The 18,126-nt window shown below is 35.6% G+C and overlaps 1 protein-coding gene across 14 annotated transcripts in view; it reads left to right on the top strand.

Moving 5' to 3' along the window:
- Nucleotides 1-18,126, top strand: part of NCOR1 (nuclear receptor corepressor 1) — a 114,232-nt gene that overhangs the window by 38,020 nt on the left and 58,086 nt on the right. For all 14 annotated transcript variants that reach the window (XM_043499493.1, XM_043499491.1, XM_043499495.1 and 11 more), the window contains 8 exons: nucleotides 2,474-2,530; nucleotides 3,666-3,718; nucleotides 6,636-6,702; nucleotides 8,504-8,676; nucleotides 10,778-10,868; nucleotides 11,408-11,586; nucleotides 12,133-12,187; nucleotides 12,981-13,082. In XM_043499493.1, coding sequence (XP_043355428.1) covers nucleotides 2,474-2,530; nucleotides 3,666-3,718; nucleotides 6,636-6,702; nucleotides 8,504-8,676; nucleotides 10,778-10,868; nucleotides 11,408-11,586; nucleotides 12,133-12,187; nucleotides 12,981-13,082 — 777 coding nt within the window. The remainder of the gene's footprint in view (nucleotides 1-2,473; nucleotides 2,531-3,665; nucleotides 3,719-6,635; nucleotides 6,703-8,503; nucleotides 8,677-10,777; nucleotides 10,869-11,407; nucleotides 11,587-12,132; nucleotides 12,188-12,980; nucleotides 13,083-18,126) is intronic.

Raw genomic sequence — 18,126 nt, 5'->3', positions numbered from 1 at the left:
CTGCAACCACACTAACCCTAATTCGAAACAGCGATATCTATTTCAGCTAATTTCGGTTAATCCCCTCATTGGGAAGGAGTACAGAAATTGGTTTTGAGAGCTCTTTGTCGGGAAAAAAAAAAAAAGGCTTTGTTGTGTGGACGGATGCAGAATTAGTTTGATTTAACGCTGCTAAATCCGACATAAACTCAGTGTAGACCAGGCCTAAGAGTTCCTTACTGTTTTGGTTAGTTAAATGGGCAAAATATTAGTGTATTTTAATAGTACTTCATGTGCATTTTAAAACAGTTGTGAAGAGTCTCAGAACTCTGGACAGGTGTTTATACCTCTTTTATAAATTAAAACAGTAAGAAAATGTAGAACAGTGGACCTCTTCAGTGATGGTTTTAATTCTTCAAAGATTGAGGTTCTTTTCCTTCTCACCCTCTGTCCCAATTACATTTTTTAGGTTGGAGAAGTTGAGCTTTACAAAGGCACTCAGTTATCATAGTTTCAGAATAGTTATCATAGATGTTAAAGATGGAAAAGCCCTACCACACTAACTTATATTACAAATTGTGGAAGTGTTTTCTTACCTTGTTTAAAGAAAAGTGTCTTCCTTGTTTATCTGTCCGTGGAAATGGGGGTACTACTTCAGGATTCACTAGTTACTGTCTGAAAAGCCCTATATAAAATGTATTATGTAACTGATACGACCTCTAAACAAGCAGCAAGCATGCTTTTTAGTTGTTAAACAGCGGTTTTTCTTAACTAGCACTGAAATGTTCTTTCTAAATTAATCTAGTGCTTATTGTGAGATTTCCTCAAATCATTGAATCCCACGAAGGGATGACAAAAATGAAATGACTGAAGAAATTTACAAACAACTTAGTGGGCTGTGCAAGGGATTGAATGGAAAAATGCAGTGTAATTTTGGTTACAGATGCTTACTTCTGTTAACAATATGCTGAGGTTACTGTTGACTACTATATGTTGTGTGTCTGACGACAGATGGGAAAACTTTATTAATAGGATTTTTGGGCATTTAGTCCCTTTTTAAGTGTTCTTGTGCCTAAATTGATACTTAAATTTCAAAACTGACTCACGGTGGAGGAAATGCTGAATTTGAAATATTAACAATTCTAAAACCAAAGATTTGTTCAACTCAGCAAGGGCAGGGTCTGTCTTCATTGTATGTCTTGTACAATCCTAAGCATATTGATGGTGCATATCTTGGCATGCATTTTGCAGAGTGCAGTTATAACCAAGTTATTTCTGCTGCCTACTACTCAAATATTGTGACATTTGTGTATGTAATACTTGTTTGGTTATCTCTTTCTGCAGTTTTGCAAGAAGGTAGTCACCTTTACAGCATCATGGTTAGAGGGTGGACGTTGTAAGGGTATAACTCTCTTGATTTTAATGCTGAGCTGTACTTAGAGAATTTAACTCAACTTAGAGGGATAAAGTTCAGTCCCAAGTTATGTTTTGAGACCAAACAAACCATTTTTACTAGAGTAATTTTATACCTTTCTTCTGATATGTAATTACTTTGCAGCTGTGGGTTCCAAAATATTTGTCATTTTTCTGAGTTCAGAATAGTACATATAGAAAAGGAGTAGAATTTAGCTGAGCACACTTTCTAAAAATAACCTGGGTGGTTTTTTTTGTTTAATTTTTGCTGGCATGTGAACCTCCTGGAATAGCTTGTAGAACTTTTTAACTTGTAGAGAGGAAGCAGCTTAAAAATAAGTATATTGCATAGTCTCATAGTCTGTTTGCTAAAGAAAGGGTTTAGAAGGATAGGTGCATTAAATTAACTTGTGAAAGCTGGGTGAGTAACTCAGCTCTGTTCCCTTAGGAACAAGACAGTTTTTTGCCCTTTCACCAAGTACTTGTGGGTGGATGTGTTGGGTTAATCTGTAGTGAAGTGTATCTTTGAAAAAAGGCATATTGGACATACAGGTGATTTATTTTTTGTATATTTGCTCCTTGCCTTTACCTCAATGGCTGCCTTAACCCAGCCTTTCTAAATCATGCTTCTCTGGCTATGGAGCACACTTCCCTCCCCTTCAGATAATTATTTGCAGTCTGACCCACTGTGTGCTAGTTGCTTTCCAAACATCTAAGAAGGGTGGTTCCTGCTCAGGTGAGTTCACAGCTTAAAGTCAGACAAGTAGATAAAGGTCTGGGGAATAACCATAGACAATTTATATATGTTAACTCGATTCACTACAGAGACTGGGTGGGTCACTGAGGTAATATCTTTTATTGGACCAACTTCTGTTGGTGAGAGAGACGAGCTTTCAGCTACACAGATTCACTATAGGCAATATGGCAGAAGCCGGTTAAGAGAGACTTAAATGTGGATGGGGGATTTATCTTCGCAGATAACCTTGGGGCAAGATGTTAAAGATATTTTTGACAGTCCAATTTGCATTCTTACTGAATAAAACTGTATTAATATTTAGACTATACAAAATATCTTTCACAGAAAAAAGCAGAAGAAGCTCATAAAATTTTTGAAGGTCTTGGTCCAAAAGTTGAACTGGTAAGTTCCTTTATTGCCTTTCTTGCTTTTCTTTCTGAGATTCTTCTCCCAAGACGAACAGACATAAGAAAGTATGATTGCATGACTTAAACTTGTGTCTAAAAAAAAAAAAAAGCTTGAATTTTTTCTTAATGTAATTGTCTTACTGTATATATGGTCTTGAGGGCTCTTATGCCTGTCCATTTCTATAACTAAGGCCTTGTCTACACTGCTGCAGTAAGTCGATCTAAGTTACGCTACTCCAGCTACATGAATAACGTAACTGGGGTCGGCGTAGATTGGGTTGATATACTGCGGTGTCTAGACCGGACTGCGTCAATGGGAGATGCTCTCCCATCGACTTACGTTACTCTTCTCGTTCCGGTGGAGTCCATTGGAGAGCTTCTAAATCAACCCCCGCTGTATTGATCACAGCAGCGTGAGCTCTGGTAAATGTAAACATGGCCTAAGAGGATTCTTTGAATGTTTCAAAACATTAAATGATGGGCATAGGCCAGGAGAGACAATATAGTTATTATGTGCCAGAAATTTAAAGTGGCTGATGTATTATAACTTTTTTTTAAAAATGGGCTAGCAGGCCAGACCACTGATGGGAGCAGTCTGTTGAACATTACTTAAAACACGTCTCTTTTTTAAAACTTGTCAGCTGTTTGGCCAATTCAGTAAAGAACTTAAGCACATGCATACGTTCATCCTGATTCCTGCAAAACATGTAAGCACGTAACCCTTAAAAAACCTGAGCAGTCCTATTGATTTCAGTGGGACTTAAGCATATACATAAGTACACTGCTGAATCAAGGGCTCAGTGATCTGACTGGCTCAGTTTGTAACTTTTTGTAAGCAAATTTTTAATAAACTTGAAATAGAAGTGTTTTTTAAATGTTTGAGTCAACTTTATTTAAAAGTGAATTCTTTAGCCTAGTGATCACTTTATAGGCTCAGACTGTAAATCCAGTGAAGTAGAGAAACCCTTCTGTTAGTTGCTGAGCACCTTCAATGCCTGTTCATTTTAAGTCACTGCATCTCACTGGTTGGGAATTCTATTTGCTTTAACATGTTGCTTTAATATGTTATGTATTTGTAGAATTAAACACAAGTGTAATGTTCTTAATGTATATGCCAATCCATTTTGTAGCCACTTTACAACCAACCATCAGACACAAAAGTGTACCATGAAAACATCAAAACGTAAGTATTAAACATCTTGTAATCTTGCTGTTTTAAAAGGGCCTGGAGCGAAACATCCTAGTTTTTACATATCCGTGTCATTACGTTTTATTGTAACAAAGAAAACATTGGAACTTCAAAATCTCATTTGCTTTATATGATTTATGAAACATTTTCCTTTTCAATTATTTTAGCTAGCTCAATGAAAATAGACAATTTCTAGCCCATTCAAGTTTTCAGGTTTTTGTGTACTAGAACAATCCTGCAACACTTGGGTTGCAACTACTGCAAGAGAATGAAAAACGCTTTTCCACTGGAATTTTTTTAAAAGAAAACATTTGTTTGTCTTAGGTTTTTGAAAGTTTTTTTCCAAAACTAAAATTCAGGCCTGATTTGGCCTAAATTTCTTTGTCCCTTTCCTTCTTGCACAAAGTGTTCAAGAAGCCTTTTAAATGTTGCTGCTGTTAACAGAGTCAGAGGAGTCCTGTTTTGTGCAGACACTATGATGTCCTCCTTTTTCTGTGGTAGATCCTGAATTGTGTCACTGCATGCTATATTTCTCCACTATTTGTTACTTAGGTCAAAATAAATTCAGCTGCATGAAGTAGATTGCTATGTCTTCTGGTAGAAAGTGTGGATTTTGAAAGTTAACATTAAATAATTTCTTGCTATTTCTTTGTCAAAATAGTAATAGCCTCATACTTTATGATCCAGTAAGGAACTGAAGGAGTACCTTTATGTGGCTAAATCATTCTTTAGCATGGTTAATCATCTTAAGCTTCATGCCCAATCAGTATTGAGCCCTTCTCTCAACACCCTGCAGACATCATGGTGAGCAGGCTGTGGAGAAAGAAAATGTTGATACAATGATATTTCCATCCTACTCGAAGGCAACATTACCTTCTTTTTCCCTACAAAATGCCATAACTAAAATAGAGAAGGATTTCAGAAACTGTCATTGTTATATCAATATGATTAAGGCTTTAGCCCTATGATTTGTTGTAAACTGAAAGGCACTCGGGTATTCCAAAATGTCAATAGAAACAATCTGTGCCTATACACGAAGAGTCTCGTATATAATTCCTCTGTCTCCAAGCTATCTATCTGTAGTGTTCATGAAGGATTCCACAGAGGGTGCACTTTGCTTTCAATTTATACCTGTTTTTCGGGACAACCAACTGTTTGGAAAATATTTTGTTTTATGCTGTGATACTTGTAGCAGGATGCAGATTTTTCTTAAAGTCAAAATTACCCTTTTTCTAGGAATGGTTTTTGTAAGGTCACTTGCTTAGTGATAAGTGGCTTTGATATTTGTACAAATAATGAATATATTTAATGCTAGGATATCCTGAGGTTATGTATAATGGTTTGTAATATGCTAGGTATATAAATGTTTTCTGTTGAGTGTCTTGTGAATTAGGGAAAGGTGCTGTTTGCTTTGAGGAGTGGGATGCTTTCCAGGAACTGTTTTATAAGTGCTTAGGAAACTTAAACCTCTTGATTGACTTTCCATGAATGGCATTACTATCAAATACGTCTTCTTCTTGTTGTCTGTCTTTTTATAAATCATGATTAGATGTTTTTCTAAACCCTCTGCTCTAGGAATTATTTTGGGGGAGTTCTATGGCCCGTGCTATTCAGGAGGTCAGACTAGATGATCGATTTGCACTTCTTCTTTTTTGGGCTATGTATTTTTGAGTTGTAGTCTGCATCGGGCTTTTGTAACTAAGATATAGGCCCTCTGGAAAAAAGTCACTCGTGAAGTTTTTGAGACAACCTTAACTTTAGCTGCAGTAGTAAAGGCAAAATAAGTCTTGTTGATAAACTGTACCTTCTTTATAAGACACTCTCTGGAAGGTAAATCTTTTTTGTATATGTGACCAGTGGTCCTCCGATATTTACTTTCTAGATACTGTGGAAAATTCTAAAAATAAGCCACGTCTGGTACAGTTTAGCCCTTACATTTTAATAATTAAAAAAAAAATCCCATTTCCTAATCAGCTGTACCAACATTTCCCAGTTTGGTGTGCGTGCTGATGTTTGTTTCTTCTATATAAAATTTCCCATTAGCTTGAGAACGGTTTGGAAGATAATACTTTAAACTTAAATACACAAAACTCTTCTAAATACTGTATTTTCTTGAAATACAAAATGGAAAACAGTATTGAAAGTGAAATATAATAGTAGAATTTGCAAAGCAGAAAGTTATTTTATACATGTGGGGAGGAAATTCAAGAATATATCTGCAAACGTTATGAAAAAATTAACATTCAGTGAGTGTGGAACGTGCATATGACCATGAGTATGCTGGTGAATTTTTTAGAATTTTTCATCGTAGCTGTATCTTTAAATGTAGAAGACAAAATTACAAAAGATAGATTCATTATAATATTAAAAAAGTCTGTACGGGGACATTGAATTTTCAGGAACAATACATTACAAAGTAAAATATATAATAGTGCCACAGCTTAGTTAGCTTTGTATACCGGTCCCAAATCCTGATGACCTAGGTGATTATTACATGTAAATTTATACCTTTTTGAGTGAATGAGTTGTAAAGGCCCTTCACTTATATCCTAGTCATCAGAACTTTGCCATGTTCAATGATTAGTCCCATTCTGTCCATCTGTGGTGAGGAGAATCCCAGGCTTACATAGGTTGGTTGGGATCCTCTTAATCAGTCTCTTGGCCAATCCCTCCCTCTTCAGGGATAGCTTCTGTTGCAAATAATAGGATTTGAGTTTCATGGCTTTTTTCCAGCAATATCAAACACCTTCTGAGGTGCAAGCAAGAAAAAGAAATGTTAGATGAATCAACCATCCATATTTTCCATCCCCCATGTATATTTTCAGTAACTTCTTTGAGATCCCTGATGTTGATAAAGTCTGTGGTTGAAATGTATCTTTTAAACTGTTTTCCAATTCTGTTGTTTTTCTAGAAACCAGGTGATGAGGAAAAAGCTGATTTTGTTTTTTAAGAGAAGAAATCATGCAAGGAAACAAAGGGTAATGCTGCAATATTTTTGTGGAAGTCAGAGTATTGACAAATATGTGGTGTTTCGTTGGGCATGTTGACTCAAATGCTTGTTTACATATACGTTCACAAATCAGTTTTGTATAAATCTGCGCATTCCAGGTTAATGTTGGTATTCTTTGCATATTTGTGTTTACCAATAGGCTATGTCAGAAATATTAGTTGTTTCAAGAATATGCATGTAGACTGAAGTGGAAGGGCTAAATTTGTACTTGGTAATTTGTGCATGAATGAAATGTTGTTCTGTTCAAGTCACTGTGCATCTATATATTGCTGCTAGAAAGTGAGTAAATATGTTGGAAACCTTATTGGGGAAGAAATTTATTTCAAAATGTGTTCAATGGAGCAAATGATGACTGATGTAACACTTTCTGAATAAATACTAGACAACTCATTGATGAACAGTGTAAAATATTCACTGTATCTCACCAGCAGAGTTTTCCAAACTGAATGACATACTCCAGTTTTAATTTTTAAATGCTCTCCTCCTTAACCTAAACTTAAAGGAATACAGGCAAGTTAAAATACATCTGTACCTGTGGTTTTAGTAAAATCTGAGATTATTTTTAAAAAGTTCTTTACCTTTTATGCTGTTTCTCTACTTTTTTTACATTTAATTTTGTTTTGGGTGATGAAAATAAACTAGACAATTTCACTTTCTCATTCTCAGGTTCTAGCACAAAACAGCAAGGTTTTGGTTTGCAAATACTATAGAGAATCAGACAATTTTCTTCAGTGAATTTTGCTTCTTTTATGAAAAACCCTTTTTATCCAAAATCTAATTTTTAGGCCTAAATTACTTGTTAGTACCCTCTAAATCCGATGAATTTGAAAATTAAGACTGTGAATCAAAATTCTTATTTATCTGATTGGGAATCCAATTAATAAAATGACTGTATAATAAAGCTTAGATGTTCATTTTGAAGTAAATAAGAATTTTTAGATAACTTTCTGTGAAATAGTAAACAAGCAATCCAAATTTTAAATGCGTAAAAATTTTAAAAAAAGGGGGGGCTTAAGATCAGTTTCCAATGTCTTATAGTAATTGCCATGGCAGGTCCCTCCCCAAACTTCTTTCCCTATATAGTAACTATTGATGGAGAGAGAAAACATCATTCAAAACTTTTGTCTTAAAAAATCCAAAAGCATTTTTATTCCTCTGTGTGTATGTTAGATACCAGTGTTATTATCAGAGCACTGTTTTGCAAATTCCATTATAGGGAGTGATGTCCTTTTTGACCTTGTGTGATGTCTGAAACAGCACTTTTTTAAAAAATGAAAAGTTAAACATCACTTTATCTCCATCCTGGAATCTCTCTGCATTTACAGTATTCTTTCCTTCAGATGGCTCTAGTTTTCTATGGGCAGCCATTCCTTTCCTGAACACTGAGGTCAGGGATATATTTCACTTACTCCAATCCCATCCCTTTAGGAGACAACACACAAAAAACCTTGGTATGGACAATATCAGTTACAGAGGAACCAGCAATAACATTTTGCAAATACCACAGAGATGTGCACAGTATAAGAACCTAGTTAAATAATTAATTCTACAGAGTTGTTTTTGCACTGATGAAGCTACTTCTCCTACCTCCTTAAAATTGGGCACATCTCCTATAAAGTCAAGAGCCACCGGACTAGTAGGAATCTCCTGTATGCACTTCTGAACCCAGCATCTCTTGTAAGGTAACATACCAGAGCTCTGAGTTAGTGAAATACTGATAGTATATTAGTGTTTAATTCCATCACTTTTTTATTTTTGGAATTTAACAGGAACAGAAAATCTGTCAACGTTATGATCAACTGATGGAGGCATGGGAGAAGAAAGTAGACAGGATAGAAAATAATCCCCGCAGGAAAGCTAAAGAAAGTAAAACAAGAGAGTACTATGAAAAACAGTTCCCAGAAATCCGAAAGCAAAGAGAACAGCAAGAACGATTTCAAAGGTAATGCCACACAATCTAAATATTTCTCTCAAATACTGTCACGATTTGTTTCTAAATTCTATCCAATACAAAACGTTTCAGCTTAATGGCAGTGGTGAGCTGGGGCCGGTTCGCACTGGTTTACGCGAACTGGTTCTTAAATTTTGAAGCCGGTTTAGACTACTCTTGTCTCTTACCACATCTCCCCATTCTGTTTTGCCAACAATGCTACTAGCCTCATTAGTTTGTTTTTTGACATCTTGGACTGCTCTACCTTCTTCCACCTTTTCCCTAGTTCCCTGTCATCTGCTCTTCAAATCCGTCGTCAAACCTCACTCCTGCCATGATAGCTGTAAGAAATTGGCTAATTGATAATGGTTAGTTTGAAGGATAGATTGTTATAGTAAGAATACTTGCATAAGGAAAGCTATTCATGTGCGTAAGTATTTGCAGAAGTGAACCTTAATTTTGTAAATTATGCACAGAGCTCCAGCTTTCCATGGGGAAATTTAATTTCAGGCCTAGAAGTCAATTTGTAGCTAATATTTTTCTGTCAGATGTCTGTATCATTCCTTTGTGTCTCATGACAATTGATGTTCACTAGACTAATGCACACAAAGGACAAAGATTACATGATTTTTCTTTTAATTAAATTCTTTTTATTAAGTGACTTGTGTAAAACTTGCCATATGTTTCATCTGTCAGGAAGCTGTGGTTACTGAAATACAGTGATGTAATTTAACTCCTTGCTGTTTAAGAGATATCTGGGTTAAGTTTAAGAAAAATTGTACATAAGGGACAATATAGGATGAATACAATTCAAGTCACTTTTTTGGGGAATATGACAGTTGTTCTATAGTACTTGTAGGCAGTGGGTTTAAATTTTTAAAAAATGCTTTAAAAATAGTTGGTTTGCTATTTTCAGTTGCACCTATTTTCTAGGTATATTAAAACAATTTCAAAAACTTAGACTTCAGAAAAATAGACTTAAATCTTCCAGCCCCATAAAGAATTAATCCCATCTTCTCTCTCCTAAACAGTCTACTTCCATGACCTCAGAAAAAGCTTGCAGAAGCCAACAAGTCTTATAGTGTATTTTTGGGGTCCCCTGCTCTGGATTCCAATTGATCAAGGAGAGGACAGGGGAAAACAAATTATTGCATTACTAAAGATAGAAGCCTCTTATAGGTAGAGAGCTATTTTAAAAAAAATAAGATAAATACTATTTATACTTGGATTGTAAGTTCCTGGGGGCAGGGACTGTCTTTTGGTTGTGTGTGTTAGTGTCTTGCATAATGGGATCCTTGCCTATGCTTGGGGTCTCTGAGTGCCACCTCAGTTAAGACCCAATTAGTATTTGGACCCAATTTAATACATTTGACTGGCTTCATTAATACTTTCAGGATGAAAAAGGCCCATTAGGATGTTTTGTCCATCTTGCTCTTGGGGACAGGTTGTTCTCTGTTGCACGTGTTCTAGTGACTTAAACTTTAAAATATTGACTTTATCAAAAAGTCAACTTTCTGGAGAGATTAGTGTGATGATTTTTAGTTGAGAGAAAACTGACTGGGAAATGGTCTGCAATTTATAACACCTCTTCAAATTAAAAATTAGAGTATTTTTTTCTTTACTAAAGTGAGCATTAGTGGTTTCTTGTTTCGGTAATTAATTGACTAAATCTGTGCAAGGCAAATTTGAACATATTCCCAGGTCTCTCTTGTGAAATTGAAACTGTTTTGCAGAATGCATTGTTTAAGGACAAAATTTCCATACCACTGCTATAACAATTCTAATACTTAACTATAAGTGTGTGTGTAGGGTGGGATTTTCAAAAGAATTCATCTTTGGCCTAACTGCTCCCACGGAAATAAAGATAAAACTCCTCTGATTCTTGTAGTATTGACGACAGAAATTCTCCTGTGTGCCTTCTTGCTGAGCATGAGGCCTCCCAAGTCCACATCTAAAATTCATTAGCCATTTAAAAGTGCAGTGTGTAGCCTACATTGGGTATTTGATGATGCTACTTTTCTAGTTACCTGTCTCCCAAATGATCTATATTTAAACTAATCTGAAATGTTTTCTCATGTGAAATCTCAACTTATGGATCTTTTTCAAAAACTAGGGTTGGCCAAAGAGGGGCTGGCCTTTCAGCAACTATTGCTAGAAGTGAACATGAGATTTCTGAAATCATTGATGGACTCTCTGAGCAGGAGGTGAGGCCATTGTTTGTTTCAGTTTATCAATGCAGCATATTATTTATTTGACCCTTCTACTGAGATGTTGATGATCCACTTTGGATATTCTTCCTTTATGAGCTTGTTTTAGATTAGTTCAAGATGCCCTTTGTGAGTTTTATCATGACCTGGATCTTTGCTCTCGTGTATCTTCCTTTTAGGGGCTAGACTTCGCCATCACACCTCTGCTGTGGTAGACCTAGGGTGTGAAACTTTCCTTTGACATCTGATTTCTCCCTACTTGTAAGAGACTCCTGAAAACCTTTCCTTTTAAAAGGCTTTGTTGTTATAACAGCTGTTAGTGATGTGTAGTACTATTCCTTCATCCCCTTCAGTTATGTGAATATTAATTGGGTTGGCCACAATTTCTGGAGGAGAAAAAATAAGACCATGTGAAAGGATTAAGATGTATGGAGAGGGCTGAATCTGTGTACTGTATTGTATTGCCCATTAGAACCATTTAATAAATAACATAGAAACCATAAACATTCATAGAAACTTTCTTATTTTGTCTATAGAACAACGAAAAACAAATGCGTCAGCTCTCTGTCATTCCTCCCATGATGTTTGATGCAGAACAAAGACGAGTGAAGTTTATTAATATGAATGGTCTGATGGAGGATCCCATGAAGGTGTATAAAGACAGACAGTTCATGAATGTCTGGACAGACCATGAGAAGGAGATATTTAAGGAAAAGTAATTAGTCTTTTATCTTTGTTTTTATTACACTGCAAGTGACAGATGAATGTAGAAGTGTATAGTAAACATTAATAACAATATTGATTTTCAGCTCACTCTTGTTAAAAACTCATGTGGTGATATTTTGTCACGGAGCCAAGGCTCTCTGATTACTACAGCAGAATGTTCTGTGTGGATGGAATATCACGTAGCTTTAGACTTGTTCATGCATTTTCCTATTGGGTCAGGCATCAACCAGTTGCTTATTTCTGCTGCTTTTTGCTTTGTCTTTAGACAGGAAACTATGTAAAAGATGTTTTAATTTACTGAACAGATTAAAATAATTAAGCAAGTAGTTGTAGTTTTTCCACTATATTAACCTATAGCGTGATTTAATTTGAATATTCCTAAATCAGTAATGTGAAAACTATACACTTAGGTTAAACTAGCTTCTTTTTTGGAAATGAAAGAGTTCCTGATGGAACACAATTGTTTGCAAGACTTCTTTTTGTTATGTGATTATATATAGTCAGAATTTAAAAATAATTTCTGATTTTATAAAAGGTTTGTCCAACATCCCAAGAACTTTGGTCTAATTGCCTCCTACCTGGAAAGAAAGGTAAGACATTTTTAGAATGTAAACACTACGTAAGGTGTGATCTCTTACTTTTCTAATGTAAGTCACTTTTCCTGCTAATATTTTCTCGGAATGAAAACTTCCAAAACCAAATCTCCTATTAGCTGCAAAGGCAGTAATTATATGTCAGGAGAAATAAAATGATGATGCAAAACAAATTGCATGTTAAACATCTAACAAAGCTCAATAGTGTTTACTTTCATGGATAAAAGAAAATGGCATTTTGCAATTTTGTTTTGTTTGAAATAGGTAAGTTGCATTAACCGTTCATCTCATGTTTTGGTTAGCAACAGAACTGACTCTGCCTGCTAGCATGCTCGCTCTAAGGTCCTGCATCTTCACCATTAAAGTCGGTGGTATTTCACTGAGAGCAGGGTCAGCCTTTAAGTCAGAGCTGAGATTCTGCGCAGCTTATTTAAGAAGTGATTCCCAATTTAGGACTAATCAAGATACTTTTGACAGAACATCTCAAATACTTATAGCTAATATGATAAATGGAGGCTTTCCCACTATTAATTATATAATGTAGGTTAAATCATAAAGAATAAACTAGTTGCAGGGTATTATGAGTATACATGGGCTTAGGTTTAATGTTATAGGATAGCTGTTTTTTCCTATTTGTATGCATTAATCCATTTAATTGCTTAGCAAAATTCTAACACTTCTCTGAATCTAGTGACTAGAATAGTATAAATAGTTGAATGACATCATATTTAATGTATTTAATAGGGTTTGGCTTTTGAGTTACAAAAACTGATTTTTCTTTTCATTTTAGAATGTTCCAGACTGTGTTTTGTATTATTATTTGACGAAGAAAAATGAGAATTACAAAGCCCTTGTGCGAAGAAATTATGGCAAACGTAGAGGAAGAAACCAGGTATGTTACATATGTTTCGGAGTGACTCTTCGAATGCACATGTGAACCAAGTAAAATAATTAGAACTATCTTTTTGTGGATTGTTGAGTGGTCAAGCACATTGCATAAGAAATTATGATTAAAAATAGGAAAACATAGTTTCTAAAATCCTACCATTTTTAGTCCTTTCTGAAATAAGAAATGGATTCCATAATTCTGAGTTTTCAAATAACTTTTATATAAAAGTATTGTCTTCATAAATCATTGCTTTGCTCGTTTGTAGCTTTCACTATGACAATTCATTTTGTTTGAGCACCCAGCAATACAAATTGAGGTCAGATTTATTAGTAAATCATATGATGGAGCCAACGGAAATTAGGTCGGACATACGATCTTCATTGGAAAATACATAACCACTTCACATGTCAATGTCTGTCAAAAAGCAGAAATTAATAGTGATCATTTTCTGGTGGTCAGGCTGAAAGTCAAACTGACATTTTGTAGTAAGAAGAAAAATAGACCAGTTACGTTAATACATGTAAATTAGCCAATTTGCTGATTCAGGAAGAATTCACTTGGAAGTATTGGAATTATTTAAAGAGGAAGAAAGTAATGTATTATGAGAAATACTTAGTAGGCTGCCAGGGTTAACATGGAAATTGGAAAGTAATGTAAAGAAAATTGAAGAGACTTAAAATTTTTGTTGGAAAATGGGAGCTGGTGGGGTGGGAGGAACGACACTATATTGTATGTGGAACAAGTCCGTTTCAGAAGAGCAGAGAATACCTTTAGCTGAAAAGCAGTTTGAAAAGTATCAAGAGAAGAAGCAAAATATGTTGGCATAGGCAGGGTAATAAAGAAAGCATGGTCTGCAGATAAAATAAATAATCAAAGAACTGTGTGGAATGACCACATGAATGGCAAAGATTGAAACGTTTGAATCCTTAAATTGATACTGACAACCAGAAATGATAGTGGACAAAACTCCTTGATGAAATATGAAACGCTTTATGGAAACTGAAGTTCAGTTTTGTCAGCTTCTCAGTGTCTTTTTTAGACAGATGAAATTATAGAACTGTTGCGGTTGGAAGACCCCAGGTCTCAGTCTTTAGTTTGTCTCAGAAATGACTAGTCTGCAGAAATGAATCACATCCTTGTAACACTACTGAAAAGGAAGAATTGGTGAGACTTTGAAGTATTGTGGCTGCACAGATCTGGGGTGATTTGTAAGCTGGGGAATTGAGTGAACCTCAAATGCAGATCATAGAAATATGGCTTAAGAACTGTACACGGCATTGATCATATTAGCTATAGCAAATGGGGAGATTTAGCTGCCAATAGGAGAGACAAAACTCTTGATAGCAGTTTAGCCAATCATTGATAGTTAAGGCAGATCTTGTAGTGACATACTGCAAGAAACCTTCCCTCTCACACCATCCTGTAGTACTGTGCCCTTGTGCCCAGAGCATTTAACTATTCCTGGAATGGCTAATCCAGAGTTCTAACTCATTCTTTTCAGAGTAGCAGCCGTGTTAGTCTGTATTCGCAAAAAGAAAAGGAGTACTTGTGGCACCTTAGAGACTAACAAATTTATTAGAGCATAAGCTTTCGTGAGCTACAGCTCACTTCATCGGATGCATTCAGTGGAAAATACAGTGGGGAGATGATTTATATACACAGAGAACATGAAACAATGGGTGTTTATCATACACACTGTAAGGAGAGTGATCACTTAAGATGACCTATTACCAGCAGGGTGGGAGGGGAGAGGAGGAAGAAAACCTTTTGCAGTGATAATCAAGGTGGGCCATCTCCAGCAGTTGACAAGAACGTCTGAGGAACGGGGGGAAGGAGGGGGGCGGGAAGAGAAATAACATGGGGAAACAGTTTTACTCTGTGTAATGACCCATCCACTCCCAGTCTCTATTCAAGCCTAAGTTAATTGTATCCAGTTTGCAAATTAATTCCAATTCAGCAGTCTCTCGTTGGAGTCTGTTTTCGAAGTTCCCTTGTTGAAGAATAACCACTCTTAGGTCTGTAATCGAGTGACCAGAGAGACTGAAGTGTTCTCCGACTGGTCCTCAAATGCCATAATTCCCGACATCTGACCTGTGTCCATCCATTCTTCCACACAGGCTCAAATAAATTTGTTAGTCTCTAAGGTGCCACAAGTACTCCTTAACTCATTCTTGTATTGAAATACATTAGTGTCATGTAAATTACATAAGAATCCATGCAGTAAAATTCTGTTAAATTTTAAATTGGCATATTGACTTGGACGAACTTTTTGAATGAAGGAAAGAGGGAAGGAATTCTCTTGCTGAGAGAGTTATCTAATTAATGATTAACATTAAGTACTCGTGCATGAAAACAGATGGGAACCCACCCGCTGTAAACATGCTCCAACATACCTGTTAAAATGGGCAACACTTCATAGGTCTGTCCTCACTATTGTGATGAAGCTGTTTAATTTAAATTCCTGATAGTATCCTTGGGGTAAAAAAATGGCGATCTCACAGGAGGTATTTTCCTCTCTTGCCACAGTGGCTACACTTCTCAAGAGTAGCCAGTGTGCATCAACACATCTTTGATCAGAGCTAAGCACTCTATAACAAATCATTGACTACTAAATCAGGAGATTGTGTTGAGATATTTACATACTTTGCCAGCTCTTCTCTGAAAACATTAATCCTTGTGGATATTTTGTTACAATTGTATTGAAGTCCATCACTGTGTGACTTATGATGACTTCAAATTCTGAGAACTCCAAGTGGGGAGTATTGACTTGTTTAAAATAAGTCAGATTTTCTCAAAATGTATGCAGTCACCATGAAAATGAAGCCTAGAAAATGCCTTTGGCTGGTTTCTCAGACCAATATACAAGCTACCTGGAAATGCTGGATTGTGCTACCTTTACTGGTGTTGATATGTTTTTGCTACGCAAATAGTTCCAATGGAGGTTGATTGGACTGTTTGGGGAGTAAGATACTACTGAGTGTGATGAAGGATAAGACAACGTAGGCTCAAGTTTTGAGGTACTCAAGGAATAACAAAAATTTCCTTAGTAACAATGTTAAATATTTTAGATTATTAAAACTAGGAGAATGTAAAATCCTAATTTTACTTTTACTTTTGCACTGTTTATGGTTTGAAACTTTTTCAACATGAACAATGAAAATACACAAGGCAGGTTAACTTACATTGTCATTCTCATGTACTAATATTGACTCTACTGATATCAGTTTACAATGTTGCAGAGTTGGAGGAATTTTTATACATTTTATACCAATGATCTACTGCTGATTATGATTAATATTTAGACGACTTGCATTTCAAAAAATGAGTACAGTTTTTGATCATATTTTTTTGTTGCTCTATAACACTTACTTCAATCTTCAGAACTAGTAAACTGCATTTGAGCATGAGAGTGGAGTATATGCTATTTCGTCCTAAAGTCAGTAGTGCTTTAGTTCTTGTGTACAGTAGTTAATGTGTCACTATTACTATAGTCAGGACCTGCTATTTGCAGGATAACTCGCTGTAACCTTTCTAAACTGTCACGGATTTGAATAAGAGAAACTGTACAACCCAAGTTTGCTAAACTCATATTCTGTGTTCAAGCATGTAACTAGCTTTTAATTTTAAAACATTTTTTTTATGGTGAAACAATTTGTGGTATAGAGGGCAACATGAAAGGTCATAAACCAGATCTTGTACATTTAATGCCTTTAGCTCTGACCCGTTGGCTAAATATCTGATTAAAATACATAACTTACCTCCTAGTAATGCTCCCTTAAAAGTAACTACTCTGTTTTGTGCAGTAGTCAGTTTGAAAACTTGTGTAGATACACCAAAGTAGTAATAAAAAAATGTCACAGTAAATAGGCGTATTGTAGACCGAGTTGTTGTTTGTCAAATTTTAAGTTTTGGTTTTAAAACCTTTTTTGAAGTATGCAGGAACCAAAATCTGTCAGAACTAGGAAATTTTACTTGTACAGCTTTAAAAGAGCAAAAGCAGTATAAGTTGAATATGGTTAATCAAAACTCCACTCTGGCAGATTCTGGCCCTCATTCTGTGACGATTGACTTGTAGTTCCATGGAAGGCACTCGGACTACTTGTGTGAGTCAAGTTAAATACTGCCTAATTCTTAGAAATGGGGGCCTTAGTTTGCCAGTTGTCAGCCCAGATTAAATATTATTGACAAGTTATAAACATCAGAATTATGGGCAACTGTTAGTGAGCCTTATATATACATGAAGTGGCAAGGACACATTGGTATCTGAATCATCGTATATATGAACAATGCTAAAATATATTTTAGATTTTTCTGTTGAATCCTATCTTGCTCAGCTCTGAACTGTGTTGCTTTCTTTTAAAATGTGTTAATAAGTAAACCCAATTTGTAGTAAGGATTTCTGCTTTTAGAGTAGATTACAGAAAATTATGTTATAGAACTGTCATATACCTGTACTTATGCTTACAGTTATTGTGGTTATTAATATAATTTCTTTAACCATAACTGCAATGTAGACACTTGTATTCTCTAGCAATTGAAAGCCTTGAGAAATCACATTATATTGTTTGCCTGGAGCCTTTGCTTTATGGGTGTTAATGTAACTATTTTTCACCTTTTGGAAAAAATGACTGCTATTGGGCTATAATACCTGAACAACATGATGAACACACTAAACATCATTGGGCATCACTTTTTCAGTCCAATGGAGGGTTATATTTTTCATTGTAAATGAAAAACTACTCATGAGTACCCATTAAAAGATTAGAGCAAATAGGAGACCCTTCTCCTCTATTAATTGACCTTATCCTTTCCAGCTCCCCAGCAAGGTAGTGGGGGTTAGGATGCACTCCAGGATCTTTTTGTACTGGCAATAGAGTAACTTCAAAAGAAGCATCCCAGCATATAGGGTCATAGAAGTTAAAAGCGAGGCAAATAGTGCAATGAAACAGATAGCAAGTGCAGGCAGGATACAATTCTCCAGTAGAGGGCATAAAGATATTACACTGGCACAGCTATTACTCATGGTTGTGATTTAAAAACCTAAATA

Source organism: Dermochelys coriacea, chromosome 17, assembly GCF_009764565.3.
Source record: "Dermochelys coriacea isolate rDerCor1 chromosome 17, rDerCor1.pri.v4, whole genome shotgun sequence".
In the NCBI taxonomy this organism is placed as follows: Eukaryota; Metazoa; Chordata; order Testudines; family Dermochelyidae; genus Dermochelys; species Dermochelys coriacea.
Note: the sequence above shows the minus strand (reverse complement) of the source record. Positions and strands in the feature narration are given on the sequence as shown.